General features: G+C 36.0%; 1 protein-coding gene across 1 annotated transcript; it reads right to left on the bottom strand.

Annotated features, from left to right (window-relative positions):
* Positions 1 to 6019: 6019 nt before the first annotated feature.
* Positions 6020 to 11091, bottom strand: LOC110711869 (L-ascorbate oxidase homolog). Its single transcript, XM_021890313.1, has 8 exons — positions 10147 to 11091; positions 9508 to 9617; positions 8068 to 8338; positions 7873 to 7975; positions 7438 to 7783; positions 6909 to 7274; positions 6727 to 6805; positions 6020 to 6623 (listed from the first exon to the last, which is right to left on the bottom strand). The coding sequence occupies exons 1-8, from the start codon at positions 10294 to 10296 to the stop codon at positions 6417 to 6419; spliced, it is 1632 nt and encodes a 543-aa protein (XP_021746005.1). The 5' UTR covers positions 10297 to 11091; the 3' UTR covers positions 6020 to 6416.
* Between the last annotated feature and the right edge of the window lie 589 nt (positions 11092 to 11680).

The raw sequence follows: 11680 nt of genomic DNA, 5'->3' as shown, positions 1-11680 counted from the left end.
TTGAAGTCTGACATGATTGAGTCCCAAGTGCTTGTAGCTGGCTTAAGCTTCTAGTCCTTCCCCTTCTTCTTGTGCTATTGCTTGTTGTAGGGACCTACATACAAAAAAACTGAGATTAAAAACAGGAATTACCAACTTGTATGTAAAAATGAGTGTTACACACAACAACCAGTTCTACTTACACTTGTTAGAGCTGGACCATCTTCTGCTATGTAAACTCCAACCCCTCTTAGTACATAAGTCCTGCCCTAACCCCTTCCTCTACCAATTCTTGATCCTCTAGTGTTGCTTCTTCCCCTGCCTTGGCTTGTCTGTCCTCTTCCTCTTGTGCTTGCTGAAGTGGATCCACCTCTTAAACCAAGACCTCCCCTGATGGCCCTCCCACTCCTTCCTAGTTGTGTAGGCTAAACTGTTATTAAATGATGAGGAGTACCAGCCACCATATCAGCTGGTTGGGCATCCTTTCTTGGTTTTCCCTAGGCTTATTTGCTGGTGGTTCTACGCTTGTTATGCCCTTTAACTTGACATAAAGAACAAGTTATCTCTACCCTAGACTTTGTCAATGTGTCAGGTTTTTTAGGATTCTCAAATGGATCCTTGATCCTGTTCTTTCTAGGTCTCCCTGGACCTATCTTTATAGGAGGGGGTTCCAAGGGGTAGTGTACTTTGGGCCAGTGCCTTTCCCCTTCTAGAGGTGGAATGGATCCTAAAAACTCTTATGTGTTAGTCATTATGTCAAAGTTGCAAGTATTGAAATAATTTATGAAACTAAAAGCAACCATACTTGCATATGCCTTGAGATAGCAATCTGTCTTATAACATTCCTCTACAAAATCTTCAGCATCTTTGTTAAGGAAGAACATGGAGCAACAACATGGCAGCAGGGGATTCCAAGCAAGTCCCACTTTCTGCAGGTGCAAGTCCTCTTGTCCAAATCAACCACAAGCTGATCCAAGTTATGACTGACATTAAACAAATTGTCACTGGAGGGAAGAACTTCATAGTAGGATGCCTTCTCCTTTTCTTTCTCAAGTTTGGCTTGAATCCTAGGGCTGAGGTTTCCTTCTCCATTTCCTGTCTCTTTTTCACCAACCTTTGCATCAGATTAGTCCTAATTTCTTCAAGCATATACAACAAATGTTTGGTCCTAGCAGAGATGATATAACCGTTGAAGGTTTCTGCCATGTTTGAAGTGATTGCATCTGTTTTAAACTTAGAATGCAAGAATGCCCTACAAAAGCAATTTGGATTATAAGCTTTGAAAGACTCTACATCATCTGGATTGATTTTAGCAAGCTTTGCCAATGCATCATTGTAGTCTGCCACATTGTAAGATTTTGCAATTTACCAAAATTGCAACTTCATTTCATCACCCCCAAAGGCCTTGTGCCAATTTGCAAAGATATGACGAGCACAATTCCTATGCTCTGCATTAGGCAACATAGTAGAAACAACATACAAAATAGCCTACACATGTACAAAGCATATATCAAATTGAGGTCAAAGTAACACATCCTAATAACATAAAAATAGAGAAAGAGAGTTAGAAGTAACCTGGTGCTCATCAAATATTATGGCACAACCATCTCCATCACCTAAACCATGGCAGAGCTGCAACTGTTCAAAAAACCACTGCCAAGAGTCATTGTTCTCTCCTTTTGCTATAGCCCAGGCTACTGGGTACATTTGATCATTTGAATCTCTTCCAAGAGCACATAAGAGTTGACCACCCAAGAAGATCTTCAAAAAACAAGCATCCACACACAAGACTTTTTTGCATCCTTCAACCCAGCCCTTCTTCAAACCCTCAAAACATATAAAAAGCCTTTTAAACACTGCTGGTAAGTCAGGTTTGGATGTGTCAGTCACCAACACCAAATGACTTCTAGGACTACATCCTTTTAAAGCTTCCATGTAGGCACCAACTTTTATGTAATGATCTGACATAGACCCATGCAATTGCTTATGTGTAGCATACTTAACTTTGTATGCAAAGTCCTTCTTCACCAACACCTTGTAAGCTCTCCTAATACACTCAATGATTTCTTTTGCAGGCCAGTGTGGTCTTGATTTAAACACATCCAAGAACTGCTTGGCTACCCATGTAGACTTCAATTATCTATTTTTCTTCATATTTCTGTGACATGTATGTTGATTGCAAACTCTTTTTCACAAGAAATGTAGCTTTCCTAGATTGTCAGGATGCATACACATAAAAAGGACAGCCATCAACACACTTGACCCCTAACCTTTATTGTCTGCTTTTGTCGATATCCCTAAATGTTAGGTTCCTACCTTGAAACACAACGTATTTGGTCACTACTTCCTTAAAGTTCTCCCTGTTGGAAAATCTCAAACCCACTTCCCAATTGAACTGAGAGAAGTCACTGTCTGGACTTATAAGCACCCTAGTTCTCCTCTTTCTTCCCCCATTTTCATCCTCATCACCACTTTCTGGTGGGGTGTGTATATCCTCCTCACTATTTTCATACTCACTCTCTTGCTCAATCACACCACCAGCTGCTCCCTCTGTCTGAGCTGTCTGAGCAGTTGAACCTTGTTTCTCCTAAGACTGAAGTTTCCCCTCAAATTCCTCCCTTTGTAATTGTTAGGCTAAATGGATCAATTTTTTGTTACAAACCTTCACTCTTTCCCTAGTTGTAACACACTCATCATCACTTGTCTCAGATTCAAACTGTAATTCCTCATTAAATATGGCCTCATGCTCTTGTTCCTCCAACTGAATATCTAGCAGCTCCAAGTCTAGATCTTCACCACCTACACCAACATCACAATGCTCCTTCCCATAGATCTCATCTTCATCTGATTCCACATCAGTATACACTTCTCCAAAGACCTGACCCAGCACTACTACTCCTTTACACTTATCAGTTTCTGGGTATAAGTTGGGTCTGACTCATCACTGTCATCACTATACCCCTCTAACAGATCATTCAAAGGGACAGGAGAGTCAGGCCTATTATCATACCACTCAAATGTATCCACAAGATCAACAATGTTTTCAAAAATAGAGGGAATTGGGTTTTCTTGTGTGGCTGCCTTTGAAAAAGTAGCAACAGATTTAGGGTTATCAACTATATAATTAATGTTGGTGGTTTGTATGAGTGGATGTGGCTTAGTCAATGAGCTTGGAGTTATAATGACTTGAGCTGAGGTGGAGGATTTTTGTTTTTGTTTACTTTGCATGTGATGTGTCAAATGCATTCTCAGATAATGGTAGGTGACAAGAAGAATCCTTTTTTTTTTTTTTGCTAGAGTGTGTTTTCTAGGACTACTCCTAACTGGGGTCAACAAAAGCTTTGGTGGGGCCCTTTTTGGAACTAGCTTCTATGGTATTAAAGTTTGAGATTTTGGATTTAAGTCCTTTTCTAAAGGTTGAAAATGTGGGTTGGTTATTCAGGAAGTTCAGTGGGCTCAAGTTCAAGTGACTCTACCCCATGAAAAACATACACCTCCACCGTCCTAAATTTATCTGCATACCCACCTAACTCCACAACATCACTATCATTAACTATCCTCCTTAGTCCATTTGACAAACTCAGTCCTGGAATCAAGTAATACAAACCTTCAACTACTTTAACCTCCCCACATTCCTTCCCCATTTCTAGTAAATCAAAGTAACAAAGGAGATCAGGATCTACTTGTTTAGTCGCACCTTTACCACCCTGGTAAACCATCTCACCATTACCAACAAACTTAAAAACACCCCCATGCCAAAACTTCAGGGTAACGATGCCAAAAGCCTTTCTCATTACACCTTAAACAACAAATCAAACATAAATTCAAACAACACCCAACAAACACAACAGCAACACAATCAAACAACACAATTACCCTAATTCAACATCAAAAGCTTTACCCACATTAATCAACAACACACACTCACAACAACATACAACAACAGTACAAATATGATTCAAAATTGCAAATTTTATACTTGTATATAGTGTAAATCGAATCTAATTCAACATCAAAAAGCTTTACCCACATTAATCAACAACACACACTCGCAACAACATACAACAACAGTACAAATATGATTCAAAATTGCAAATTTTATACTTGTATATAGTGTAAACCAAATCACAATCCAATTAAGCTGTACATTTCACACTTAAACAAACGAATTAAAGGGAAATTAGGGTTACTTGTGCCGCTTTTCTTCCTTCTCGCCATTCCCGTACAAGCTCCAAATTTGTCAAGTTAAAGCCTCATTTTTTTCCAATTTGGAAAAGAAATTGTGTGTTGACGTTAGAGAAAGAGAAGGATTAATGGCGTCACTCTACCTACACCGCCTAAAGAGAGTAAAGAAGAGTAATGGTTGGAGAGAAAGACAGAGAAGGGGTAGGAGATGATGTTGACAGAAGTGGTTGGGGTGATTAATGAAGCAATTCATTTTTTTGGGAGGAAACTTCCTTTCATAAGTCAACAAAGTCAACAAATGATTAAGTTGACAATTTTAGCCGGTTACCAGTTATATGGGCCAGTTTAAAGCGAAGACATAGCAAAGTTCGGATTATTTTGAAATAATCAATAGTTGGGCTTATTTAAAGCGAATACGGTAATGTTGGGATTATTTTTGACAATTTTTCCTATTAAATACTATGCAATAATATTTTTGTTCCTTCATGTAATTTTGTGACGTACTCCATGATTATTTTATTAGTCGTGCATGTAATACTCCCACTATTTTCCTTATAATGATATAATTTTATTTTTATTTTGTAATTTACGAATTTTTTTTATCATATCTTTTACTCCCTCTATCCCATATTACAGTTCCTGTTTTCCTATTTTGGAGATCTAAAATGTTATTCCTGTTTCTATTTTTGGATAGTATGTAAATACCATTATGCCCTCATTTTTTTAACATTATTCATTAAACTTCCTAATTCGCCCTTAATACTAAAATAGACACCAGGAATGACACATGTCACTTCCTGGTGTGGTTTTTTCCCTCCAAAAAAATTTTCCAAAAAAATAAAAATAAAAAATGCTAACTTTATTTTTCGATTTTATATCTTTTTGATTGACAACTTATTTTAGACAATAAAATTATACTCATATATTTAGTTTATATATTATACAGAGTAATAGAAATTCAAGATTCTTATTACTAATATTAATATTATTTGCAATTTTTCTGATATATTACAATCACATGGATTTAATTTATAGTAGGAAATAAAAAAAATATTTACGTTATATTGCATCAAATTGACTTTAACACATAAATCTATAACTATAACTATATATTATTATATATTATAATAAAGGTGAAACCAAAAATGACATATGTCATCTCCTTCTTAAAAAAAATTCGCGCCAATTTTTTTTTTTTTTTTTTTTGCCAAAGCTTCTTAGAGTATATTTAATACTAGGAAAAAGCTATATGATGTCATTAGGATTGCATATAAGAAGCTAAAAGTGGAAAGAATAGACATTAAGTCAACATTTATTACACCGATTTACTTGTGAACTGTCGATAAATTTCCAACTTAATACTAAAAACGGAAGCATATTAAATGCTTATATGCAGTCCTAATTGGTAATATTTCCCAACTAATTGGTAAATATATTCTATTCATACACATTCAACAAAATATTATTCGTTTATTAAATACTATGCAATAATATTTTTGTTCCTTTATGTAATTTTGTGACATAATCCATGATTATTTTATTAGTCGCCATGTAATACTCCTTCTATTTTCTTTAGAATGATATAATTTTATTTTTATTTTGTACTTTACGAATTTTTTTATTTATCATATCTTGTACGGAGTAATTTGATAATTATTAAAATTAATTATAGAGTTAAACTAATACTTCATAAATTAGTGAAAATTACCGTGCATGGCACGGAACCTAATCTAATGGGTTATAAGTACAACACCAAATTTACTTGTTTTAGTGTTCACAATAAATTTACTTGTTTTACTGTTCACAATATTCTTGAGTTTGATATTTAATAATTCTCTGAAGATTGGAAGTTTCGTAATTGATAATTCAACTTAGCATGTCTGTTAAGTTTTGCAATCACTATACTGAGTCTTTCAGTCTTTCTACATAATTCATTACACAGCAATAATAAAAATAAAAATAAAATAATAAGAAAAATGTAATCAAAATAGTGATAGTCACTCCAGCTGATTTACTTACTCCCTTTGTTCAAAAATAATTGTCACTGTGTAATAAAAATTTATAATGTGACAACTAAATACGGACAAAGGTTGTAAAATTCAATAGACTGTAATACAATGCTAATTTAAACTGCCAAAGCCTCTGATATAAGCAAGTCAGCCTGGTGTTTTGAATATATTTCTTCTAGCTTTGATTTCATGTCCATAAGCAATTCGATGTGACGTGGAAGATATTATGGCAGCATTTGGGAATCAAGGTTTTTTGTGTCCTACAGCTTGGCCACAGAGAAGTGCATTGCTTGGAATCGGATATTCATCTCTCCAAGAATTAGCAGGTGAATACACCCGAAGATAGAACTGCTGTCCCAAATACTGGCGTGCCCAATTTTCAGATCTAATATTCCACATTCCGACGTTGTCCAGTGGCATATAAACTGCAGTCCATGAATTTGGGTATACCTGTTATCATACACAAGATAGCAAATTAGTTTAGGTGTATACATTTATTGTTTAAGATGCCTAGAAATAGTTGTTCATAAATTGTCTCTTGGGTAAAACTTACCTGCACACTGCATCTCGAAATACCATCTCTTAGATTGTAACTCGATCTGCTATCAGTCGACCATTGTCCTCCTTCCATTCTGGTCAAATTCACATACAAATAAAATCAGACTCTGACATATACTGAGTTTCCGTATATATAGCTAATGAAAACAAACTACGGAGTAGTATAAAATTTAGTACCCAACAATGAAGAAAACGTGGCCATCAATATGCCAAGACTGGACAGTGTCTTCAGAGTTCTCAAAGACAACTTCAACAAATGCTCGGTAGTCAGCAGCCATGACAGACGTCTGCTGACTGGCGCCATTAGAACTAGGACTGTCAGAGATGCTTCCAAGGCTAAAAACACCTGAAATCTTGAAGAAGTCGGCAAGTTTAAGCGGTGTATCTGCTGGGATAAAAGACACACCATTCACGGCGTATCTCTGCTTTCCATCAATCACTGGAGCTGAATTTGCTAGCCTGATTGTACGTGTAGTATTGATCATCCCATAATGATAAGAACCTTGAGGATTAGGCCTTGGTCCACTTGCTGTCAAATTTTGCCTGATTTCATTTTAAGAGAAAAGTAAAACAAAATATGAGTGTAAATAGCTAAGCGCTACATCAAACATTATACCATAATATTCATAAATAAAAACCAAACACAAACTCTGGCAAGATTCAAGAAAATATTTTGAATAAAAGAAACTGAATCAGACTTAATTACCTGAGGGATCTGGCCTGGTTAAGAGACCAATCAATCTCAGTGGTGGGCCCACCAGGAGGAGGGCCTGTAACACCAGCTGCCGAGTTACTATAATGGAGAGTGGAGGTGGTGGTAAGTACTTGAGAGGTAAAACGGGTTGAGACAACAATGTAGTAATCCTGTGGAGGTTGATCCATTGTAACGAGTACTGAGTATGATTGCCCCAAATGAACATCAAGGGACGAATAGGTATTCTGAAGAGTATGGTCTCCCTCTGTCTCTACTAGTATCAATTTGTGTCCTTGGATTCTAAAATTGATCGATGTTGCTATCCCAACATTAGATATCCTGAATCTGTATGTTTTGCCTGTTACCAAAACAATCACCCACCATTTATTATAAGCCTTTTCCCTGCAATAAAATTTAAAACTTTTGATTTGTCTCCTAATCAAGTACCTTGATCAACTGTAAAAGTATTTCCATTTGATCCATGGCCATTTATGACAAGTCCATCAGGGAAAGGCAAATCATGTCCACCATCTAATATCGCTTTTAAATCCTGCATATTAGGAAAGTGGGAGAAGGATTCAATACATAAATATTTAGTCTGACAAGTAAAATTCATATCTTCATCTCAAAGTATCCACTTACTGTGTGATTCATTTTATACCAGTCCCCAGCAAGAACAGTGAAGTCTCCGGCAGGGGGAGGGAAGGGGACAGGGATCAAGGGTCGGCTATCAATTCTGATGCCACCATAACCTCCAGCAGCTTTGTGGAAAGCAAGGGACGGGAAGTAGTAGTAACTACCGATTTGATCTTTAACTTGGAGGACATATGTAAAATTTTGCCCAGGAGGAATAGGACAATTCGTTCCATATACACCATCCTGCCACGAGTTTCTTCTCTGTTGTATGCCATTCCTACACATTCAAAAGAAAGCTCAAAAATCTCAGATTCCAATTCACATCTTCTAAATTACAGCAAACCTACAAGCTACAACCATAAAAAGCTGTCATCTCTATTATGTTTTCCGTTGGTCACTGTCGCCCACCCAATCAAAGTGGCAATGTCTAAATGTAGGCTTTGTCACACAATTATCAGGTCTGGCCATTTTGGTGATCAGGAGCTAGGTGAGCACAGACATACTTATGTTTTGCATAGTTAAACAAAGATAATGAAAGAGTTGAAAGGATTTGATCATTAATCTCTAAATTGAAAGTGAAGCAGTCAACCTAAGCAGATGAACTATTTTCCGAATCATCAGAGATTAATTCAATATACATTATATCAGAAAACAAGCAAACTTATTGGTGTTGGTAAGTTAAATGAAGATATTAGGGGGAAAAACCCCCTTAATCTCATTGATATATTTTAACTGTCTGTACTTAAAATCTGTATTAGCTTCCTAATTATTTAATCAGTTCTTGCAGATCAAGACTACGTAATCGTAGTTGATGTCATATGCAAATAGCATGTTCATTCCTTCGTAACAAAAGATAACCATCTGATGGAGCTATGTAAGGGTAGAAATTCACGATGTTAGTTTACTGTTTGTCATGTTCTTAAATACTGATTTATTAAACACGCTTTTGTATATTGTGAACGATTATTTGTGAGAGACTGAACATAACATATGCGCGTGAAAGGCAAGATACTCCATACTATTTCCAAACATGTTTAGAATGTTTGATAAAATTGGTTAACACTGGCAATTGGCAAAGGTTTTAACCAAAAGGAAGAGACACAATCATCTACCAATTAATACAATATTAGATTTGTATCAACATTATACTGCAACATCCCTAGAAGATACTACAATTGCTAACATAAACAACTGATTCTTCTAAAGACCAACAATGGGCAGTCACTCAAAACGCGATCCGATCAAGATTTTAGTCATTTAACCAATAAAGCTGGATGGCATCCACATATCGCAAACAATTATAGAGTTTCTATGCATATTAAGACAGTCATTGATGCCCAATTTCGAAAAATAAATTAGTACAATAATTAGTTAAGCATTTCTTGATCTCCAATTCAAATCACAAAATACAGGATCAAATTAAAAGATGAAAAAGCAAGAATTTACCAGGAAAGAAGGAATGGTTCATCCAAGCTATTAAATACACTAATAATCAAATTGTCATTGGTGACTGCCTCAATTGGTGGTCCTGGAAATTGCCCATTAATTAAAATCCCCTGTTTCATCAAATTTAAACCAACCCATTAAAATATTATCAACAACCAACAACAATAATCATAAATTATCCTCCACAGAAAAGCACCATTAGATTACACCCTTTTTTTTTTTTTTTTTTTTCAAATACCTCGGAATTAAGGATACGACATTAATTTACACAAACAACATGTAGCATATTGAAAATTTTGATTGTAAACTATTACCACTATATTCGACTATGTAACAATTTTTCCCGGACATTTTAAAATAAAATAAGAGAATCTAACTTAATCTCCTACCTATTGAGTTTCAGTATACTTAGTTGCACTCGTGTACACAATGAAACTCCGTAAAAATTCAAGATTCTACATTTATTTTTCCTTAGATGAAATTTTCCAATAACCCCAGAAATACGATTATCTAAAACACCCAATTAAACGTCCCAAAGATAACAAAAAACACCCAATTAAACGTCCAAAGATAATAAAAACACCCCCGTGATGAACACGAGCTCATTAAATAACATCAAACAAACAAACAAAGACGTACCTGTTGTTTGACACCAAGAGGATAAATATCACTAAAAGTAACATTCCATGTAAAAAATCTGTAAGGACTCTCAGCTAAACTGCTTCCAATAATTGTCAATAACACCACTAAAAATAACAATAACACACCCTTCTTCTTTAGATCACTCATTTCTCAGTGACTCAGTGAGTAAAAATGGCAAAGGATGTCTGATAATTGATGAACGTAGGTAGAAGAGAACTTGTATGTTAAGTTACAGATCTAATTATATAATGTACAAGTTTATTCATGGATAAAGCAAGGTGGAATGAAATTATGCTTTTTTTTATCACTTTTTTTTTTTCTTTTGAATTTTGGATATCTTTTTATAAAGCAAAGAAGCGCGGCTTCGGAATAATAAAAATAAATAAATACATGTAAATAAGATTATTATTATAAATTGTGTGTGGACTAATATAACTGTATATGTTGTCGGTATTGTAGCTTGTAATAGTAGATTTTGGGTGAAGAGATTTCATTAATACGTAGTAGTGAAGTACATTTATTGCGAGTAATATCATTGGATTTGTGAATAAATAAATGCAAGAGAAGAGGAGACGAGGTTTTTTTGGAGACAGAGGGATGATTAAATTCCATGAGCTGTACTGAATGCAGTCGGATGGGTACTTGATTCCGCGTTACTGTTTATGTCATGTTGTTTTCTTTGGGGATGCTACTACCATGTGGCCTTTTTTAGCAGCTATGATAGGTAACCACTTTTTCTGTTTCAAAATTATGACATGATTTTTTTTTTATTTATTGTGTTTACTCTTAGGAATAGGCGAATAGGGGTGTCAAGTAGGATAATCGAATGAAGTTGGTGATGAGTGACATAAAATGTCACTCTTAGGGTAGTGTAAAGTGTTTATGCCTTGTTTTAACTTGTCTTAGGTTGTTTTATAGTTGTTTTGTTCAAATAATGCGTGCATTCATGTCTCAATTTATTTTGGATGAAATCGCGTATGTGCATGAATGCTTGCCTCTATTGCGTGCTCATACCGTTGCCCCTACCTTACTGCTTTACTTGGCGTTTGTGCTTAGGTTTTTGAAGTCAAGAGTTGCAAAACAGGATCCAAGGAAGCACGAGAGAAGATTCGAAGAAAGCGAGGTGTGCAGGCGCGCAGCCCTGTGCGTGGGCGCATACAGAAGGTAAATTTCAGAAGCGGAGGCAGAATGTTTGCGGAGGGGCTAGTGCGCAACCCGGCAGCACGGGCGCACAGCTAGCACAAAAGCCGCGCAAACCCACAAAAACGCGGGCGCGCAACCCTGTGCGTGGGCACTCCCCGAGCCTTGTTTGGCCTATTTTTTTGCGGCTTATACATACTCGAGGCTTGTTTGATGTACGGGACATCTTTTAGACCTTTTTTCCAGATTTTATTTTCTAGTGTTTAGGAGAGCATCTCTCTCTAGGTTTAGCTTAGGATGAGAGTAGTTTAGAGAGAGAAAGTGAGGATTATTCAATGAGAGATTGAAGATGCAAGAGTGACAATTGTATTGAAAGCTTCAAACATCAATC

Source organism: Chenopodium quinoa, unplaced genomic scaffold, assembly GCF_001683475.1.
Source record: "Chenopodium quinoa cultivar QQ74 unplaced genomic scaffold, ASM168347v1, whole genome shotgun sequence".
Classification (NCBI taxonomy): Eukaryota; Viridiplantae; Streptophyta; class Magnoliopsida; order Caryophyllales; family Amaranthaceae; genus Chenopodium; species Chenopodium quinoa.
This window is presented reverse-complemented; position numbering and strand designations above follow the sequence as displayed.